The sequence below is a fragment of the Podarcis liolepis genome, assembly GCF_965112155.1.
Source record: "Podarcis liolepis genome assembly, chromosome: 5".
NCBI classification, from domain to species: domain Eukaryota; kingdom Metazoa; phylum Chordata; class Lepidosauria; order Squamata; family Lacertidae; genus Podarcis; species Podarcis liolepis.
In genome coordinates, this window is record NC_139556.1 from 4,361,739 (window position 1) to 4,384,366 (window position 22,628).

The 22,628-nt window shown below is 46.5% G+C and overlaps 1 protein-coding gene across 4 annotated transcripts in view; it reads right to left on the minus strand.

The window, feature by feature from the left end:
* PARVB (parvin beta) overlaps positions 1–22,628 on the minus strand; it is a 172,967-nt gene that overhangs the window by 19,050 nt on the left and 131,289 nt on the right. Inside the window, exons 2-3 of one of the 4 annotated variants that reach the window (XM_083503440.1) lie at positions 19,437–19,567; positions 2,377–2,466 (exon numbers count right to left, since the gene is read on the minus strand). In XM_083503440.1, coding sequence (XP_083359566.1) covers positions 2,377–2,466; positions 19,437–19,551 — 205 coding nt within the window. In that variant the 5' untranslated portion in view covers positions 19,552–19,567. Of the gene's footprint in view, positions 1–2,376; positions 2,467–5,938; positions 6,055–10,182; positions 10,316–19,436; positions 19,938–22,628 lie in introns of those variants that run through there. The other 3 variants (XM_083503439.1, XM_083503442.1, XM_083503441.1) reach the window with 3 other exon arrangements.

Sequence of the window (22,628 nt, forward strand, 5' to 3'; positions counted from 1 at the left end):
TCCCAAACGGCTCAGCTGCCAAACAAATTGGCTCCTGAACGCTGCAAACCTGGAAGTGAGTGTTCCGGTTTGCGAACGTTTTTCGGAAGCCGAACATCCAACATGGCTTCCGCTTGAGTGCTGGAAGCTCCTGAAGCCAATCGGAAGCCATGCCTTGGTTTTTGAACCATTTCGGGAGTCGATGGACTCCCAAGACAGATTAAGTTTGAGAACCACAGTACCACTGTATTTGGTTGTCCTCACGAAAGTCTTGTGGAGTGGGTTACTAAGATCTTTGTTTCTCTTTTTAAAAAGAAGAAGAGGCAAAAGAAGAGGAGGAGGAGGAGGAGAAAGAGAAGGAGAAGGAGAAGGAGAAGGAGAAGGAGAAGGAGAAGGAGAAGGAGAAGGAGAAGGAGAAGAGAGGGTGAGAGTGAATCTGCCTGAAGGCACCTTCCAATACAATGGCTAATAAACATACCCCTGGACCCAGTGGCTCCAGTCCAGAGGCTGTCACACAGTAAGCATGGTGTTGCCGCACGGCTGCGGATTCACGGCTGCAGCTGGATGCTGAAAAAGGGCATCAAGGGGCCTCCCCTTCCCCCCTCCGCAGTGCAGATGCAGAGCACAGCAGAATGCAGAAGCACATGCCATTCCCAAACCTGGGTGGGGGGTCACACAAGGAAGGCTTCCTTCGTCCCTTAAGCCTTGCTTTTGCTAAAATGAGATTTTTTCTTGCCAAGAAATCCGAGCAAGTACTTTGAATCAAACGACAGTGGACTATAAAGGTGACTCATTAATTTGATTAAACTCAAAGTAAATGTAATTCCTGGATGTGTATTTTAACTTTGTTCTTACCTTAAATAAATGTATACTTATCCATGTTTTACAACGGTCTGTGGTGATGAGCAAGAAACATTTGCTGTATCATAGAATATGCTTCCCAGAGAGGTCCATAAATGAATATCCCTTTCTTCTTTTTAAAAGAAGAGGGCACAAGGCATTGTTCTAGCAGACTCATTCGGCTGATATCCTTATGCTGCTGAATCTATTCAAAGTTATACTACTGGGCCGTGCAGCAAAAAGTTGCAGTGTTTTCCCAACATGCGCGTGTTATCTGGGGGACAGGGAGTTAGCACCAGGGACAAGATATCCTACTCTATCTTGGAACGTCATGTGCACTTTTTCTGAACATTTAAAAGTGCAACCAGTCTGTAAGTCAATGGAGCACGAGGCTACGTCAAGCAACTGATTATTTGGTTTGGCCTGGGAGGCAATATAAGGAACCCCATCTTTCACCTGAAAACAACAACACTGGACTGCATCCTTGGGCTAATGAAAGCTACTGTCTCTTAGCACAGCCCTCAAGCCTGCAATAGAGGTGTGCCAACAAACTATGCAGTATTTATTGATTTATCTATCTATGTAAAGTACTTACTGTATATGCCACCACACTAATTAAATTAACACCAAGTTAATGCACAACAAAACAACAGTACAACCTTCAGCATGCAAAAGAAACAACCTAACATATCACAATTCACAATAATGATGGACTGTTCAGCTGGGCCAGGGGAAACTTAAAATGAAAGGGTTGTTGTAGATGCTTCTCCTCTAGTAAAACACACAAAAATGGGAGATAAGAGTCATGGATAACAATGCAGAGGTGTAACACACTCAGGTTGCACAACACTGCAGGGGTGTTGTAAATCAGCTCTTCTGCAGTCACTGCCCCTTTTGCACATGGCTTGGAGTTTGCATTAGCGGGCAGAGCCATGGGTTTTTATTTTTTAAATCGCTTTACATTAAATAAGAACTGGGATGCAAAGAAAAGGAGTGTTGCTCTTTTGCCACTACTAGTGTTTTGAGAGCGAGTGGGATGAGCACACAGTTGCCCAATCCCAGCCAGATTAAAATCCTGGATTTCACCATTAGTGTCACTCTGCTCCACTTGGGAAACATTTTAAAATAGCTTCTCCAGTGTGAACCAGGAAGTGACCTCCCCAGACAACAGTTTGTCTCTCTCCTCGTGTTCCAGTCACTCCATTGTCAAGGCTTCCTCCCTGATTCTCAGGCTGCGTTCAGACATTACATTAGCTTTCCTAGTTGCAATGCTAGCACTCCCGCTCCGGTCAATCATGTTGATTGTGGAACTGCAGTGCTTTTTCACCAGACACTGCCATGCAGCGCTGAATTTTAAAATGAGGGGAAGATCTGCATGCTGGGACTCCACCCCAGATGATGGAAAAGAGAGCGAAGCTGTGCCACAAAACTCCAGCCCTTCACTGGCACTCTTCCAGGTGGATTATGTCAAGCCTGATCCCTCTGTTCTCCCTCCACAGTAACTGAAGCTCTTTTGTTTAGACCTCTTAATCCACAAGTAGCATTTATATACTGTACCGAGTAAAGTATCTTCCGGGTGCAGATCAGGGAGAGCAGGGGACATTGGCGCGTTGATAGCATTTTTACCCTCTTCTTGCAGGTCTGTCACTGGAAAAAAGGGAAACCCAACAGACATTAGTAAATGCACAGTTTGTCCATTTGCTTCACTTTTATTCAGAGTAGAGCCAAACATTCCTTAGGTTCACTTTTGCACTGGAATGTAATTGTTTTAGTGAATAGCTCCCCTGCTCTCACACACACAAACACACACAAACTCTCTATCTCTTTTGTGGCTGTTTGCAGCCCTCCTAATCCGCAGCTGCCTTTTTGAGGCTGTGTAAACACAAGACATTTAAAGCACACACACCCCACCTGCAAAAAACCCTGGGAACTGTAGCGTACCCCCACACACAAAAACTACCATTCCCAGCACCCTTAACAAACTACAATTCCTGGGATTCGGGGGTGCGGGGAATGTGCTTTAAATGTATGGTGTGTACACAGCCAGAGACTATTTCTCCCTTCGCTTCATTCCCCCTCATATTATCCGGAGCCATCAGATGACGGACCGGAGAGATGATGTCACAACACACAACACACAAGGTAGTTGAAGCTCCTTTTGAGTGAGGTCAAAGCTGACAAGTAAGTGCTATTTAGCAGTTCTGTAGTAAACACCAAGCACAAGACTCAGCTATACAGCTGCAAATAAAACATTTTAAGTGTGTTTTAACTGCAAAGATACTAGATGGCGATGTTTAGAACATTTTTTTTATATGTATCTAGATTCCACCTGGAACTAGGATAGGGAAAAACATGAGGACATCACAGCACATAGTTTCATAGCTGATTATTACAGATGGGTGGGTTCATAGGAGCGCATTTTGTGGCAGGGAATTTCATTAGCGCAAGCAGGTTCTGAGCTCTGGGCGCAGATTTCAGATTAAAACTGCAGAGTGGAAGGAAAGGACCTTTTTCTGCCCGTCCACCCCCCTCACTCTCTAAAGACTGGAGAAGAGACTTAAGCAGGGGTAGGCAAACTAAGGCCCGGGGGCCAGATCTGGCCCAATCACCTTCTCAATCCAGCCCGCGGACAATCTGGGAATCAGTGTGTTTTTACATGAGTACAATGTGTGCTTTTATTTAAAATGCATCTCTGGGTTATTTGTGGGGCATAGGAATTTGTTCATTCCCCCCCCCAATATAGTCCAGCCCCCCCCCCCAAGGTCTGAGGGACAGTGGACCGGCCCCCTGCTGAAAAAGTTAATACTTAAGAGTATTAAGGGGGTGGGTTGGGGAAGGACCAGATCATGTGAAAAATGAACATAAGACTTTAGCTTAAGTTCTTTCATTTTCAGCTTTGTATTCTTGTTATTAAAATGTGTGCCTAGACATTCCGTTGTTGCGCCCGTAACCTAGGTTTAAGGTGCCATTTAGCTCCTCGCTTTCATACCTCAGTTTCTAACACCGAGTGAAGAAGGCAAAAGTCTCCTAGGATGCTCTGCAGAGTGGGAAGGGGAGAGAGAACATGAGCTGTCAAGTGTTCACAGTGCTTTGTACTTCACACCAATTATTTGCTGCCCTAATTAGCACAAGCTGAATAAGGAGATTTAAATGGGAAAACAAGAGAGACTTTAGTTGGCCCGTATAATGAGGCACACAGCCATGTCGGAGTCCAGCAAGCTCGTTGGTTTAAAATTTCAGAAGTAAAGAACAATCTATTCCTCTGAGTGGAGCATCAATGAAACTGCTAGCCCATTTACAAAGGTAAACAGGGTCTGGTCTGGTTTCAAAATGGATGTTGAGGTCGGTGCATTGCAGTGTGTTGAACTAAATGATCCCTGGAGTCTCTTCCAAGTCTACAACTGTATGTTTCCATTTCTATGTTCAAACATCCACTCAGCTCTAACCTTCCTCTCCCATATATTGGACACTGGAGGGGGGCAGGGAGCAAATACGCCGTCTTTTTCCAGCTGTTGGATTACTCGGGAGCAGAGAACATCTCCAACAATAACGGAACACCTCCATTTGCCCACATGCTGAATGGATGAGAATTATAATTCTTATAACAGACACGCAACGTTTGTGCTGGACGCCAAAACCAAGTCCCCAGGGGATGAGCGTACAATGATTTAACAGCAGGTTTCCTCATGACTGTACTCAAATGTGAGCTCATTCCAAATTATGGCAGGATATGAAGCATATCTGGATTCCTCAAGAATGAGGCACAGACCACAAAGCCAAACCTGCACTTTGTATGATGTGGGCCTTTTAAAATCCACTGGGCCTCCTAACGGCTTGCCAGATGAAGTTTGCAATTGGGGGTTCTGAATAAAAGGAAGCTCCTTGTTTCTACAGCCTATTTTTGCTAAAGAAACAGAAGCAAAATTGCCAACTATTGTTTTATGGCACTGGTCAGTAAAACTGCATCCTGGCATGTAACCAGCAATGGGTTCGAAATGTTTGTAAACTTCAAAAATGGCCCACCAAATATCCATTTCTTATCGATCCCCCCTCTGCCGATTTCAATGCTGTTTTCTTAGCAAGTCTAACTTTAGCTCCCTCAAAAGTGTTTTCCTTAGAGTAATTGCTTCAAGCCCAAAAACTGCTTGAGGAGAGAAATACATGGAAAATGTTACGGCTATAAATAAACTAAGACCAATGAAGGATTTCAAGGTGGTGTTTGCCAACTCTTTAACCAACTCCTGCTCCTATGCCTCATTCTGCCAACATCAGAAGGCCAGAATGCTGAATTTTTCAGGTCCAGAGCCCTGGGAACAGATCTTTCTGCTCAGGTGGCAATCCTATGCATATGATATCAACAGCTGCTGCAAATGTGATCATCACATCACGACGATGCGTGTTTTGTATTTAAATAACCTTAGTTCTGGGCCCAACACCCAGATATCTCTGCACTTGGACAGACTCGCACACACAGCTCTAGTTAACCTGAAGTGTTGCTGTTGTGCCAGTGAACAAAGAGTGCGGACGGAGCCAATCTAGCATCACTGCGCCACCGCAAAGCATGCTCTCAGGCTCATATTACAGCGCATTTTGATACAGCCGTTATCAGCAAGCTTGTTTTCTATTGTTGAAATCAATGGTCTTGGCTTCTCTTCCCCTCCCACCTCACCTTCAACTATTTGCAATCTCTGGAACAGATCATGTCCTGCATTTCCCAAACACCCCCTTGGACTCGGAAGCTGGCAGAGGAACTAAAATGTGGAACTAAAAATAAATCATGCCCAATGATCCTCCCCATTCTGCAATTCAACAAAGAGCAGGCAGGTGGGGGGGGGGGGAGAGAGAAAGAGAGAGAATATGCTCTGTCCTTAATTTTATTTTTTTATTTTTAAATCCCCCTTGCCAAGACTGCTGAGCTGTGCTCTATTTCTGAACTAAGCACTAAGCTGGCAAGGAGAGCATCAAATGTCCCAATGAAGAAAACTCCCAAACCTCATCACATTACCACTTGCTCTGGGACGGAAAACTTAAGCTCACCGCCAGGAAATATTCCTCTTCCATGCAGGTAGTTCTAAAAGTTGGGGGGGGGGTGTTAGTGGAGAGTCACACGTTTTCCTACCTCCCGTTTTCTTGCGCTTTTTACAAAGCAGGCCTGCCATTCCGGCCCCTTGGAATGTAAGGCTACGTATTGCTGCAGACCAGCCTTGGACAGTCCCAAATGTCTAAAAAGGAAGGAGGCAGATGGACAGGGACTGACCTGCAAGCCTGGGTTAATTTGGTCGCAGTGACATGGGAGGAGACGGCCGGGCAGCAGCCGTTGCGAGGGGTGGGAAGCAGAGGGTGGAAGAGAAGCACATGGCAGGGCAGGGCGAAACTCACGAAGAACGGGCTGCCCGCACCACAGCCAAATCCTCCACCACTTTCTCCAAGCCTGAACGGAGGGAGAAAGCCCTTCTCCTCTCGCTGCCGGTTTGTGAGGTAAGTCTGTCATTATGCCGTGTGGAGAGCCTGGCTCTCAGCATTGCAAAGACCTCTGGGGTGCAAGAGCGCCTCTGCAACTGCCCCACATCACACTTTCACCTCCGTGGGATTTCCGGGTGTGGAGGCTGCCCAGGGCGCAAAAAACTGAGAGGACGCTGTGCCTTTACTACAAGAGTCCCCCCGCTCCCCAGCCATAACAACCCCTTTATTCCCCCACCCACCAAGAGATCAACCATTTGCTGTAGGAGAAACCTACTTTTTATTCCTTCATTCATTCACTGCGTTTATCTCTCTCTTTTTTCTCCAAGGAGCTCAAGGTGCTGTACAATGTCCACCCCTTCTCCTTCAATCCCGGCAACAACCCTGTGAGGTACGTTAGGCTGAGAGACCGCGGCCCCCAAGGTCACCCAGGGGCCATGTGGGGAATGAAGGAGTGAATCTTTATTTGCGTCAGCCATTGGCCATAGCAATAAAACAACAATACGACATACAAAGAAAAGAAATAAAAATAAGAAGTCGATTATATAAAATACCGTATTTTTCGCCCTATAGGACGCACTTTTCCCCCTCCAAAAATGAAGGGGAAATCTGGGTGGGTCCTATGGGGCGAATGCAGGCTTTTGCTGAAGCTTGGAGAGCGAGAGGGGTCGGTGCGCACCGACCCCTCTCGCCCTCCAGGCTTCAGGAAGTCATCCGCAGCCTAGGCAGCCTTGCGGGAGGTCCCGCAGGGATGTCTAGGCTGCGGATAGCAGCCTGCCGCCCAGCGCAAGGGGTGCCCTGAAGCAGAGCGCCCCCCGCACCAGGCAGACAACCGCAGCGTGGGGAGCCTTGCAAGAGTTCCCCGCAAGGCTCCCCACGCTGCGGATAGCAGCCTGCCGCCCAGCGAGCAGGGCGCCCTGAAGCAGAGCGCCCCTCGCGCGGGGAAGACATCGGCCAGCCCCACAAGCTCGGGGGACAGCAGGGAGGTGCAGCGCCGCCATCCCGCTGTTCCTCGACCTGGTTCTGTTTCCCCGACCTGCTTTTGGGGGGAAAATAAAGGGATTTTTTTTTCCTTTATTTCCCCCCCAAAAAACTAGGTGCGTCCTATGGGACGAAAAATACGGTACATTTCAGGGTTTTGGGCCATGTGGGGATTTGAACCCGTGTCTGCCACGGGTTCAAGACCAACCCTCTAACTATTACACCACTCAAGGGCACCAACCTACTCTCTGCCCCAGGTGCCCCCCAGTGGAAGGAGGAGGTTCATCACCATCTGGACGAAGTTCAAGTTACAGCCTACTTATTATGTCGCACAGAATTTTGTTGGAGCCCTTAGGAACTGAGCCGGCTCCTTCCCTCTGCCCCAGCCAGCCTGGTCCACGGTCTGAAGCGATGGGACTGGAGGTTGAGATGTTGATGACACCAGCAATTGTCTCTTGGAGATCAGTTTTAAATAGTTTTAACATTGTGCGCTGCCCTGGAAATATTTACATTGAAGGGCAATATTTTTTTATTTTAAAAATGAATATATAATAAAATTATTTGCCGTCACCACCTCATCAGATAATAACAGATGGATAAAGGAATGGCAGTCATGGGGCAACTGTCATGGTTCCTTCCTCTCTATGTTAACATAACAGCACAGTAAGAATCCACAGGGAATTGGCCCTCAGATACCGTTAATATGAGAAGTTGGCTACAGTGTGCTGCTGACAACCCCAAGGTTGCAGGTTCAATCCCCGTACGGGATGGCTGCATATTCCTGCATTGCAGGCGATTGGACTAGTTGATCTCCAGGGTCCTTCCAACTCTACCATTCTATGTTTAAAAATTGCTTTTAACCCCTTCGCCCCTTTTAATCACACCTTACAAAACACTCTTAGACAAACAAGCTGCAATTTCCCTGTCTACAGCAGGCGAAAAACCCCGAAGTTCAAAGCCAGCAGCACCTTGAAGTTCGCTGCAGCCGCTTTCTAAATCCTAACAATCGAGTTTCTTCTCAATGGCCATCAGCAGTCTGGCTGCTTGGAAAAGGAAGCCGGATGATAACTGCTATTTAATTTTAGCTGCAGTTATTTCTGATCCAAGGTCTGAACCTCGCAGTATTGGAAAACAGCAGCTGTCATGATGATGTTGAATAGAGCGGCTAATTATGGGACAGAGGACACAGTATCTTCCGCCTAAGTGAAGCCACAATGGTGCTCTGCCCGGCTTTTAGGAGAGCATAAAGGATAGTTGCGGACCTCTTGGAGAGCTGCAGTAGCGAACTTCCTGGCCGTGTCAAAGAGAGTCTTGCAAAGAGGTCCCTCAAAGTAACCAGCCCTCTGAGGGGTTCTCTTCCAGCCCACCTGCTGGCATGTGTCAGTCATTTCTGGCAGACAGGAGACATGAGAGAAAGCAAGGACCAGCTCATCTCCCATGTTCAAAAGCTTCCCAGTCTGATCACCTGGAGATTTTTACTCCTTGCAGGTAAACAGAAGAATTGAGATTTTTACAAACAGTAAATCCCATCAACTGACAACCTTTGCCTCATTTTTCTCCATTTGTAGAATGGAAACAGGTACCACATCCATCCTGGAGAGACTTGAAATTGCAATTTGGGTACATGAGCAACACCCAGCGCAGTTTCTGTGCTTCTTTGTACCTTTCTGTCTGTCTCCGAACTGGCTGGCCATTGCTTCCAAAGCACTTTGACATCCAGGAAGAGCTACATCCACGGGAAGACTCACTTCTTTGTATGTGGATTGACCATCAAGGCATAATTATGACAGAGGGCTATACACATATAATTTTGTGTTTTATTATGATTATTACTGGTGTTAATTTTATGTTTCTTATTTCTCTGTTCCTTTCTTCTCCTCCTTTCTTTCTTGTCTTTTTGATTCTATGTGTTCTAGAAACTATTTTTATTGGATTGTGAAAACTTTAATAAATATCTGTGGGGGGAGGGAGGAACAGCTACATCAAGGTGGTCAGCCTGGTGCCCTACAAATGTTGACAATTATCCTAACATTGCTGGCCATGCTGCCTGCAGCGGCTGAGAGCTGGAGTCCAACAGCAGCTGGAGGCACCATTCTGGCAATAGCATGTCCCCCCCTTCTTCAAACCCCTCTTTTCCCATGAGGCTGTTGGCATGGCCATCTCAATCCCTATCCGCCACCTGCAATAAGGCTTAGATTGATACAACGGCACTTTCTCATATCCATCCTTATTACCTGTGCTGCTTTCTTTCCCCCTTTGCCTAACCCTCAGGCAAAATCTTCTAGTCTGTAAGCTCCTCAGGGCAGAGCCCTTTCATTTGGCGGTGTAACTGTGTAAACTGCCAAGGACGTTGGTGGTAACAGTCATCATCGTTCAGACTTCTAAATCCATTGGCTCATGACTGAAGTATGAAGAGTTGAATTCCATTTGTGAACAAACTACCACAGATCAAAACGCCACAAAGTGATCATATCACTTTGCCCATTTTCATTTCCCCCTCTTAACCTCCAAAACACAAGTGGGGGGGGGGCTGTTTAAGAGCCAATGATGAGCAAACGGCGCCTCCATGACACCAGCCAACAACCCAAAGCACATTCGGCCCGGTTTTATCAAATTAACTCTGTATCTGGAATGCAGTAAGTAACCTCAGCTCCCTATTCTTTTATATTCCCAACAATCTGGGCATACGTTAGGATTAGTCCTCCCCAAGGATTATAGCTGGTGGCTCTTATAAATAAGCTCTTTTGATCAAGTTCACCAGTTCAGCAACAGCAGCCGACCCATTCAACCTGGAAAAGCCCCATGTTTCCAACAGAACATCTTTGTCTAGATGTGATGCAAAGGAACACATATCTACACTGCAACGGCTTAAAAGCGAAAGGAAGGAGGAGAAATACATCATTACAAGACCACAGAACTCACTGCTAAAAAGGATGGTCAATCCGAGGTCAGGGACAAAGGTTCATTCCACCTCTGCTTCAGTTTGCAGAAGTCCAACTGCAATGCATTACTTGCAACATCTTGGGTAATTGTTAAGAATCTGAAGGATAGGCACAGTTTGGGGAACACAAGTGACTGTGCAGGAAGGCTAGGCAGAAGATGATAAAACATGCTCCACCCTTCTCCTGTTTATGTGCATTTCCCCCCAGCAAGCTGCAACCAGCTAGGCCTGGCAAGTTTGGGAATAATGGCCTGGCTTGCACATACGATAAGCCACAGCTGATTTAGCCAAAGTGTAATTTGTCTGAATGTCTGAACCCATCCAAGAGGCTAACCATGGCTTGCTTTCTGGCAGCACAGCACAATGTTAAGCCATGGTTGCTGTTGGCTTATGAGCCATGGCTTGTTTTCTAACATTGCCTTGACGTTATGTCCAAATCCAACAGCCTTCCTGAACCATGGTTAGGCCACCAGAGATGTTCACCAGGATACAGCAGCTGGAAAAGAAAGCAATGGCATTGCGCCATGAGTTTTGCTATGCTATGCTAATTACCTGGGAAGGCACCTTTATTGTCATTGTTCAACCTGTGTACAATGAAATTAAACAAGCCTCCGCTGTCATCGTCCCCCAACACTCAATCTCTTATCAAACAGCACACCACCTCGCAAGTCAATTTCACTATGTTATTTTTCATTCAACAGCCTAACAGCCCACGGATAGAAGCTATTTTTTAGCCTGTTGGTACGGCTGATTATACTTCTATATCTCCTGCTCGACGGTAGAAGATTAAAGAAGTGATGGCTGGGGTGTGAGTCATCCCTGAGAATTGTTCTCACTCTCCTAAGGCAACAATCCCTTGCGATGTCATCTAGCGGACTAGATGCTAAAACCAAGAAAAGAGCAGTAAAACAAGGGCTCCCCTAGTTAGTAAACGGGGTTATTTAATTTTGGCACTCATTCCTCAAGATCCCCAAATGTCTGAATGGCATTAGTAGGAATTTAATGGACCTATGTAGAAAATAAGTCTCACTGAGCCTGGGATAAAATAAGAGAGCTGTACAATTTTCTTTCACGGTTCTGGAGACACACACCGCCCACCGCCCATTACTTTCTTACACTTTCCAAGTTCCTTTCTTGGCAGGAGAGTATTCGAGCAAATTATCACTGCAGTACATTCTCCAAATGCAGCAGAGCAGTTTGAAAATTATTTCAGGCATAACAGCAACTGTCTTCCCAGTGAAGCTTAGACATTATTTCCAGGCAAAGTGAACATATGATGAAGTTGAGGGTTTAGCAAAAGGGTGAAAGTTGTATCCCAACAGAAGAGCCAGGAAGAAATACACACAACCAGTCTATTCAGAAACAAGTGAGCAGAAGCAAGCCTTCAGCTCACAGCATCCCAATTCCCTTTTCCCTACGCTTAGAATCATAGAATCATAGAGTTGGAAGAGACCACAAGGGCCATCGAGTCCAACCCCCTGCCAAGCAGGAAACACCATCAGAGCACTCCTGACATATGGTTGTCAAGCCTCTGCTTAAAGACCTCCAAAGAAGGAGACTCCACCACACTCCTTGGCAGCAAATTCCACTGTCGAACAGCTCTTACTGTCAGGAAGTTCTTCCTAATGTTTAGGTGGAATCTTCTTTCTTGTAGTTTGCATCCATTGCTCCGTGTCCGCTTCTCTGGAGCAGCAGAAAACAACCTTTCTCCCTCCTCTATGTGACATCCTTTTATATATTTGAACATGGCTATCATATCACCCCTTAACCTCCTCTTCTCCAGGCTAAACATGCCCAGCTCCCTTAGCCGTTCCTCATAAGGCATCGTTTCCAGGCCTTTGACCATTTTGGTTGCCCTCCTCTGGACACATTCCAGTTTGTCAGTGTCCTTCTTGAATTGTGGTGCCCAGAACTGGACACAGTACTCCAGGTGAGGTCTGACCAGAGCAGAATACAGTGGCACTATTACTTCCCTTGATCTAGATGCTATACTCCTATTGATGCAGCCCAGAATTGCATTGGCTTTTTTAGCTGCCGCGTCACACTGTTGGCTCATGTCAAGTTTGTGGTCAACCAAGACTCCTAGATCCTTTTCACATGTACTGCTCTCAAGCCAGGCGTCACCCATCTTGTATTTGTGCCTCTCATTTTTTTTGCCCAAGTGCAATACTTTACATTTCTCCCTGTTAAAATTCATCTTGTTTGTTTTTGCCCAGTTCTCTAATCTGTCAAGGTCGTTTTGAAGTGTGATCCTGTCCTCTGGGGTGTTAGCCACCCCTCCCAGTTTGGTGTCATCTGCAAATTTGATCAGGATGCCCTTGAGTCCATCATCCAAGTCGTTGATAAAGATGCTTGAGGGGGATTAAAAGCTCCCTGTCCTGATGTGAAGCAAACCATCATTTGATGGGTGCAGTCCTAAACACAATTCCTGGGAAGAAGCCCCACCGAACACAATGAGACTGAATGATGAGTAAACATGCATTACTTAATGGCTTCCTCCATTTCTACTGAATTGGGTTTTTAGTGATGTGACATAGAATAGCTCCCAGGTTCAGTCTCTGCAGCATATTTACTAATTCTCCACTATTCTACTATAACCAGGGGAAGCCACAGAAAGACTCTGCCCAAGCCAGCTTTTGAAAGTTTCTCTCTAAGCTTCTGAAAGTCTCTTTCTGTGCTTTGAGTTTCGTAGTTTAACTCTTCAAATTGTAAAAGGCAGGTGTTTACCCAAAGATCTCCGAACTGCGTGTCCACATTTGAACCACACCTTTCTAATCCCAATCCCAATGTTGCATTAAGATAGAGGACAATGAAATTTCAAAATGCCTTTGAACTACTATATTAGCCTTCCCCCACAACATACGTACACACTTTAGTATAGTGGAAGTTTAACATACGGGTGGGTGTGGGTGTGGGTGTTTTATAGCCAAGGAACTTCTGCGGAATTTTCCACTATGTGGTCAAAAGAAAAATAAAGAAGGGAGAAAATTATCTCAGTGAAACCAGAGACAAAATGCTTCCTTTCTCATACACACACACTCACACTTAAAATAAAGTACATCTTTACTACCCATGCTAATTTTGTCATTAATGGTTGGGAATTATCCCGGGTAATATCCTTGTAAGGTTATTCCAATTTATCCTCACAACAGCCAATGAGGTAAATATGGTAGAAATTTGTAGACTGGCCTAAGGTCACCATATACAATTCATAGCTAATCAAGGATTTGAATCCAGGTCTCCCGATCCAAGTCCAGCATTCTATCTGCTATGCTGACGCAAAAGCTTGCAATGCCGAGAAGCCCAAGCAATTTGCTAAGTCTGTAAATGGAAGATGCCTCAGTGCTGTATTTCAAACTAAATACTGCCCATGGTTCATCAATACTCATCAAAACAACCCCCTTTGTAGACTCTCTACATGCCATCTCTTCATGGCCAGGTATCTCTCACCAGGTCTGGTAAAACGTGGCCTCTGCTGTGCCACATCAGGCTGGACCGTGTCAGGTCTCAGGGACTCTGCATGTTCCAAAGCACTTTTTACTTTAACATTACTTTGCATCAGGGATGTGGAAGCTGTGGCCCTCCAGAAGATGTTGGGCTACAACGTCCATCATCCCTGGTCCTTGATTCTGCTGCACCAGGCAAAAATGTTTCTTTCTAACCAGGCCTTTTATGGCCTTTTTAAAAGTGTTTCTGGGAGGGGAGGTTATTGGTTTTCATTTGACCCCATAGTTCTAAATCTCAGGTATAGTGGTTAGTGCTGGATCAGGACCTTGGAGACCAGGACTCAACTCTCCACTCAGCCATGAAGTCCACTGGGTGACATCAGGCCAGACATTGTCTCCATCGCTCTATCCTATCTCACAGGCTGTTGCGAAGATAAAATGAAGAGAACATAAGCTATGGGCGTCCCCCTTGAGCTCCTTGGAAGAAAGGTGCGATAGAAATGTAGCCGCAGCAGCAGCATCCAAGCGTAACGAAGCCTGCAGTTGCTTTTGTTCACATGCACCCTTTGCAAACACTCCTCTTTTGCCACTGCCACCCCCCTCTCTGCTTTTGCCATCCCTTGTGTTTCCCCACTTAACCACTTCAACAGCCTAAACCCAAATTCAGCCTCGTTGGTTAAGCTACTCCTATCAAAAGAAAAGAAAACAGCACAATGCTGCTTACTAAGGAAGTCCACTTTGTTCCCAGCTAATTAAAGAAGCGGCATCAATTCAGCTGAGAAGATTCCTCTAGCCAGAAAGCTGCGCTCATAACACAACCTGGCAAAACCTGGCAAAACAAGAGCCAAACTCAGCAGAACCCAGCGCACTTGGCAGTTGCTGAGTGCAGCAATAAATTCACAGGAAGCATTATGGACTGTGCGTGCTCGGTTACAAGGCAAACTTTTACAACCCAAGAAGGACCTTCACATAAACAACACAACATTCACCTGTTGTTCCATCCAGCTTTCAAATTAGACTGTTTCACACAAACCTTTACTCTACAAGCAAGAGGTCACATTTAAGGTAGACGACTAAAGTGTGAATTGCCTGCCTTGGGACTCTCTGGAAAGGAAAGATCAGGGAAGATCTTCTCTAAAGACAAAGGGTTCCAAAGATACCGGGATGGTCATGGCACAGTAATTTTAAATGCATGTGCATGGACACCACAGTAATACATGGGAGAACAGTTAGTGCAAGAGCGGGAGGCCATAGATCAGGATCTCCTGAGAGATCTCTGGCTAACGTACAGTAAATAGGCCAAGATTTCTGGCTCCCAATTGTTTGACAATGGCAACAAGAAAATGAATCCCAAATGGAAATTAATCAGCTGAAACAAAGAAAAGTCAAAGAACTGATTTGTGGGCAGAAGGACTGTGGACCCAGGTCCATCCTGGGACTCAAAGCTGCTCAAACACACCCAGCTCTTTAATTCGGAGTGTTTATCTTCCGCACCTGGCTCTTATTGCTGGATCATAAGGTTCTTTCAAATAAGACACAAAGTAGATCCCGCAAGCTTAAGTCAGTGGGTCATGAGAAACAAACATGAAAGAATCTTGTGTGTATCCACACGCAGTTGACTGCTCTGGTCAATTTGCTGCCTTCCCACTGAGAACCAATAATTCCTCTGCAACTGTCTATGAGGCCCATTGCGTTCATACAATCACTCATCCTACCCTCAGCTGACACCTTTCTATGGCCTAGGCGCATGGGTAGGCAAACTAAGGCCCAGGGGCCAGGGCCAGCCCAGTCGCCTTCTCAATCCGGCTCGCGGACAGTCCAGCGTGTTTTCACATGAGTAGAATGTGTGTTTTTATTTAGAATGCATCTCTGGGTTATTTGTGGGGCTTAGGGTTAGGAATTCATTCTCCCCCCCCCCCAAAAAAAATATAGTCCGGCCCCCCACAAAGTCTGAGAGACAGTGGACCAGCACCCTGCTGAAAAAGTTTGCTGACCCTTGGCCCAGGGCATCAGAAAGGGCACAAAGGCCAAACTGACTCACCAGCATTGGTCTGTATGGGAAACTGAACCACAGATTAATGGCCAATAACCTTGAGCGGGTCTTTCCATCACTGCTGGCAAGCACTGGATCAAATTAAGCCCCAGCTCTAAGCACATCATTTTACAGCTTGGGAACAGATGATCTAGAGAAAACAGCTGCAAACCTTTGCATTTTAAAATGTTAATAATGAAAGGAAATGTGGCAAGCTAGGAAGTCCGGCAGGAAAGGGAGGGGGAAGGGAAGCAACTTCCTTTGATCCACATTGGGAAGCGATGCGCTTGTGTTTATCTTCTTGAAAACTGCAGTTCTCAGCATGCTTACAATGGAGTAAGTTCTCCTGCACCCACCCAGTGGGACTTAATTTCCAAGGGAACGTGTTTAAGGTCAGGCTCCATCAGGGTGCAATCCTAAACAAGTCCCTGGAAATTCTGCAGAATTTTTCCAAGTAAATATCCTAATTCAGATGCCATCTTGGGCAGCCTTTGGTGCATCCCATGAAACTGGTTCCATGCTTAAAGTTCAACTGTTCTGCTTGCAAAGGTCACATGCTGGTGCCATGCTCCCCTGGCACACGCTCCCTGGCACGCCAAGACTAAGTGTAGGCAAGGAAGTCCAGGAAACAGATGAGTTTTCTTACAAGGCATTACATTTAAATAGGACCTACGTGCTCCACTGTTAAGTTCATTTAAAATGAGTTGTTTTAATAGCCATTCAAAAGAATGCTGGTAACACTTCCCCAATCTTTTACATCAAAGCCAAGAACATTTTTGATCAGCTTAGAAATCAAAACAGACACAACTGAAGGAAGTGACTGCTGGATTTCCTGCCAGTTGACTGCAGCTTAGTCCTCATGTGTTCATTGCAACATTTTTCTAAACCCTGTGCAACTTTCACAACAACAAACTCAACTTATGACTTGGAAATTTATTAATAATTTGTTCCCTACCCATCTGAATGATCACTGCAGCTGGTGACAGCAGCCACGAAATTAAAAGACGCCTGCTTCTTGGGAGAAAAGCAATGACAAACCTAGACAGCATCTTAAAAAACAGAGACATTACCTTGCCAACAAAGATCCGTATAGTAAAAGCTATGGTTTTCCCAGTAGTGATGTATGGAAGTGAGAGCTGGACCATAAAGAAGGCTGATCGCCGAAGAATGGATGCTTTTGAATTATGGTGCTGGAGGAGACTCTTGAGAGTCCAATGGACTGCAAGAAGATCAAACCTCTCCATTCTGAAGGAAATCAGCCCTGAGTGCTCACTGGAAGGACAGATCGTGAAGCTGAGGCTCGAATACTTTGGCTACCTCATGAGAAGAGAAGACTCCCTGGAAAAGACCCTGATGTTGGGAAAGATGGAGGGCACAAGGAGAAGGGGACAACAGAGGACAAGATGGTTGGATAGTGTTCTCGAAGCTACCAGCATGAATTTGACTAAACTGTGGGAGGCAGTGGAAGACAGAAGTGCCTGGCATGCTCTGGTCCATGGGGTCACGAAGAGTCGGACACGACTAAACGACTAAACAACAACAACCCATCTGAATGGGTTGCCTCAGCCACTCTGGGCAGCTTCCCTCAAAGTAAGTTGCTCCTTCTAACTCAGGACGGTCTACTCTACCCGCTGACCAACAGGAGTCCTCCAGGGCTTCAGGCAGGAGTCTATCCCAGTACACCAAGGATTGAACCTGCGACCTTCTGTCTGCAAGACACTTATCACATCTGTTGGCATCACAACTGCCCCGTATGAATGGGGAATGTGCCCTAAAAGACACCCAATGCCCCCGTTTCTTCACATTGAACTTCCAAATAAACATGAATAGGACTGGGAGGTGTAAGCCGCTTTTCCCCCTGTGAACTGCTTTGAGAACAGATTTACTTGTGAAAAAAGTTGCATATAAATAACCTGGAGCTGGAGAAAAAATACCACTAGCCTATACAATGGTGGATTAGCATCCAGTTTCTGGTGTGCAAAGGAACCACATTTCAAGACAGTAGAGCAATTTTTGTGGAGTTGGGTTTAGCTCAAGGGTATCTTTTTGACAAGCAATTTTTCCACCCGTGCTTAAACCCCCCCCCCCCCTGTCAGGTGGTAGTAAGATGCAATGAGATTTAGCTCAGGGATAGGAAATCTCTGGCCCCCAGGTATGTCCAATGGTGAGGAGAGCTGTAGTTGTGAAATGCCGCCTCCTCCTCCAGCAAGGACTCCTTCAGACAAGCAATTTGTTGAGCATCCATCCCCCTTTGTTTGCACAAAGTCTGTGCAGAGGTTAAATCATATTTGCTGTTTATTGAGCACTTGTTCCAATTTCTGGGGTGGTTAAGAAATACATCCATTTAAATACGTCTCGGCTACAATGTGAAATTAGTCAAAGGATTCTGATTTACTTATGTAAGGATTTCAAAGAACGGCTTGTTCAATGCTTCCCTTCTCTCTAAAGAGAGGGTGGGAACCCTCCACCCTCCCCCACCCTTTTATTCTAGTCCCTCACACTATATGTGTGAGTCTGCTAACCTCTTGCACACTTTGATAAGTTGTCTCTCTACACTAATCATGACCTATATTTGAAGCACCAAGTTGCCACATTCCTTTCCCCAAACGTGCTCCCATCTGTGCCTTTAGCAGCAACAATAAAAATAAGTTTTTCATTGGATGGGTGACCATGTGTTGAGATTCCGGCATTGCAGGGGGTTGGACTAGATGACCCTTGGGGTCCCTCCCAACTCTATGATACCATGGCAGGAAAAGCTTCCCCTGCCATTTCTGCCTGCAGTGCACCTATCAAAGCCATGGAAGCCCTCCAAAGAAGGGTGGGGACCTGTTTCGCTCCCTGCAAATCACCAATAAAATCATTTCTTGATCACCTTTACAACAACCATGTGTGGTAGAAAGGCATCATTACAGTGGTACCTTGGGTTAAGTACTTAATTTGTTCCGGAAGTCCATTCTTAACCTGAAACTGTTCTTAACCTGAAGCACCACTTTAGCTAATGGGGCCTCCTGCTGCCACTGCGCCGCCGGAGCACAATTTCTGTTCTCACTCTGAAGCAAAGTTCTTAACCTGAAGCACTATTTCTGGGTTAGCGGAGTCTGTAACCTGAAGCGTATGTAGCCCGAGGTACCACTGTATTCCCAAATTGCAGAGAGGCAGGAAGATACGGGGGTTTACAAACAGAGCTACCCGTCTGCAGCGCAAGTGAGATCTGAGCTGCTCTTCCAAGGTGAGCCCGTTGCGCCAGCTGGCACCGTCATTTGGCACAACTCGACCCCGCGGAAGCCTCACTCATCTTACGGGAGACAGAAGAGAACTCCTGGGGAACTTCTCCTCAGCCCCCTTCCCAGTGGCGTAGCGTGGGGGGTGCAGGGGGGGCCGGGCGCACCGGGCGCAACATCTGGGGGTTAGGGTTAGGGGGCGCAAATCCACGGGTTAGGGGGCGCAAATCCACGGGTTAGGGGGCGCAAATTACTTGCCTTGCCCCGGGTGCTGACAACCCACGCTACGCCACTGCCCCTTCCCGTTCCATTGTCCCTGGCTGGCTACCTCCACGAGAAACCCAGCAGCGCCGCCAGGAAAGTTTCCAGACAACTGGAAATCATCAGAAGGCGGCGGGCTGGGCTGGGAGCTCCGCATTCCGAGCGGAGAGGCAGCGCGCAGCTGCGATCCTAAGCCTCCTTCTATGGCAGCGCGAGTCCCCCCACCCCACACGGGCCCCCCTCTCCGCCGCGCGCCCTCCCGGCGCCCCGCTCACCCTCTCGGGCTTTCTTCTTCCTGGCCAGCGTCCCGCCGAGCTTGCCCAGGAAGGACTCGTCCTTCTTCATCCTGTGCGGCCGCAGGGTGGGCGAGCGCACCGGCGTGGAGGACATGGGCGCGCCCGGGACGGCGAGGCTTCCCTGCGAGGGGGCGAGGCGCGGAGGGAGGGCGGCCAGAGGCCCGCAGCGGCGCCGGCAGCCGGGAGACACGCAGCCCGCCGCGGGGCGCACCGTGACGGGAGGCGGGGCGCGCGCGCGCCAGGGCGCATCCCCGCCGGGGCCGGAGGGTCTGCCCAGAGAGCGCAGCGCCCGCCGATGGCGTGGGAGGCCGAGGGGCGGGTCCGGAGGAAGGGCGAGCCGGCACCTTCGGCTCCGCAGCCTGGAGCAAAGGCTTTCCTTCCAGGGGAAACAAACGCCGTAACAAAGAATAACGGGCGGGGGGGGGGGGGAGTGGCTCTGAGCACGTGCCTGGCTCATCGCTTTCTTTAAAAAGGAAAAGAAAACTGAACCCAGGGCGGTGGTGCTTCTGGGCATGTGCCGAGTGCCATTCTGCCGCGAGAAGGGGGGAAGGGGACGAGTTCAGAGACTGAGCCCTACAAAAGGAATGCGCACGTTTATCTTCTTCCGCAGTGGCAAAACTATTAAGCAGGATTTCGCCGATGAAGATAGGGACATCCTGTTGTTGTTGTCACACACACACCCCAATCGGACTGGGATGCCCCAGGCACTCTGGGCGGCTTCCAACAAATATAGAAACATAATAAAACATTTAAAAACTTCCCTATTCAGGACTGCCTTCAGATGTCTTCTAAGGTTGATCTAGTCACTTATGGGGGGAGGGGGTATGGGAACACCACCTAGTGAGGCCTCTACAAGTGTTCCCATCACCCTTTTCCCACACCTTTTGGTAGTGGTATGACCCATGCAAAATATCATTTCACAATATGTAGCAGTGACACACATTATATGTGTGTGTGATCCCTTGGAGGTTTTTAAGCAGAGGTTGGATGGCCATCAGTCATGGTGGTTAGTGGTGGTTTCTGTATTGCAGGGGGTTGGGCTAGATGACCCTTGGGATTCCTACCAACCCTAGGATCATCATGAAGCTGCATGCTTATCAACATAGCGTTTGCCTTTGCCAAAGCTGTAGATAATGTGAACAGAACAAGGAAAATATCCAGTTACAGATAGGTAGCAGTGTTGGTCTACCATAGTCAAAATAAAAAAATTCCTTCCAGTAGTACCTTAAAGACCAACTAAGTTAGTTCTTGGTATGAGCTTTTGTTTGCATGCACACTTCTTCAGATACCTGTAACTGGAACTATGGAAGGCACCACATTGAGCCGCATGAAATGGAAGTCCATCAACCTTAGGTATCTGAAGAAGTGTGCATGCACACGAAAGCTCATACCAAGAACTAACTTAGTTGGTCTTTAAGGTGCTACTGGAAGGAAAATATCCGTTAGAATGCAACAAATGAAGCTATCCAAATTTCTTATGACGAGGAAGTGACTGGGATATCGCCAAAGTCTTATTGCTGGGGAAATGAGGCTCATTCCCAAGCTGGTAGGGGAAATGAGATTTAGAGTGTTGTACAGAACACAGTTGCATGCGTGCCATGGGCACCTATTGGACAGCACCTGTTACATCACCAGTAGTGAGCAAGGCATTTCTCTCCACCTACTAATGCCAGGTATATTGCTTGTGACTCTAATACCAGTGGCCACCTTGCAAAGAGGAAACCTGCATATTGCCTTCCTTGCACTGCTTCCTTCCTGGTCAAGCTTTAGAAGATTCTCCTTCCCAACTGCCATCACCTCCCATCTCCATCACTGCTAGTACCATGTGTTAGCCATTCTAAGCTGTTTGAATGGACCACTGCCCAGGCCTCAGGATCATCTTAACAGAAAATAAATGATGGTGATGAATAGAAGAAAAGTCACAGTAAACTGAAATTAACTGGAATTATACAATTAACTGGAATTATACAAACGCACAGAGAAACGCAAGAAAACTTGGATTCAATTATCTAAGACGCATGTCGAAAAAGAAACATAAAAGAATTAAATGATATAGACTTCCAACAGATTTATAGTCCTCAAAAAACCGAGCTGAAGAAGGCGTTTACTCCGAAACAGGGCCCTGTCCTGGTCACCACTACTGAGTCGTACATCTGATTCACACTCCGGATACTCCGTTTTGGCCCTATTTGATCCTTTATTCTTTATCCTGATTTTATATAATATGGACTCTTTTTGACTGCCATTGAGACTTGTATAAAACAATTGTTGTGCACTGGTATTTCATGTACCTTTGTACTATATCACTGCATATTTGAAACTACATTATGTCTGTACTCAAATGTTGTGTCCAAATTTACTATTACCTTAAAACTATCGTACTTACACGTTGTATTTAAATTTACTACTAGCTTCAAACTGTTATTCTTAGCAGAATATACACGTTTTTCATTTCAACTCTTGAGTAGGAATTATTCCTTATATTGAAACTTGTGGCCAGAGTTCTTGGTATATCCTTTTCAGTGTAATTTCAACAAGAACTCCAATTTCTTTAAAAATTAAAGAATGCACATACTGTGCATCATTACTGGACTAATACAAATATCTGGTTTGCATCTGTGAGAACAGGATACTGGACTAGATAGATAAAGATGAGACACAATGCACCGAGCTTTCCCTGCCTTTAGAGAGTCAAAGGTGCTCCTGTAACTGACAGCAGTGGAAGAGTAGCCCTGGCTGGGCCTAGCTGCTGCTTCTCTTTGCAAGTCCCCCACACCGTAGAAAGTGTAGGGCTTGTGTCAAGTGAAGATGAGTGAGGCACCAAGCGTTTAGTTCCTCTTTAATGGAAGAGGGACTGCTGAGCAGCAAAGTCAGGATCTAAAATAGCAGAGCAGGAAGAAGCTCTGTTAGTCATCAAAACAGTTTCCTTTCCCTCGAGAAATGTTTTGATACGCCCTGAAAAACCGTCTCTGCTCACACATCTGCAAAGCAAGCCCTTTCAATATGGATACCAAACCCTAAACATGTTTAACTTGTACCTAAAAACAGCCTCCAGCATTTTCTTCACATTTGTGAATAGCAGTAAAAAAAAAATAGCCATGGGCAGAACTTTTCATGCTGCCTCAAACACTGTGCTTTTTGATAAGAGTCCATTCATACATTAAACTGTGT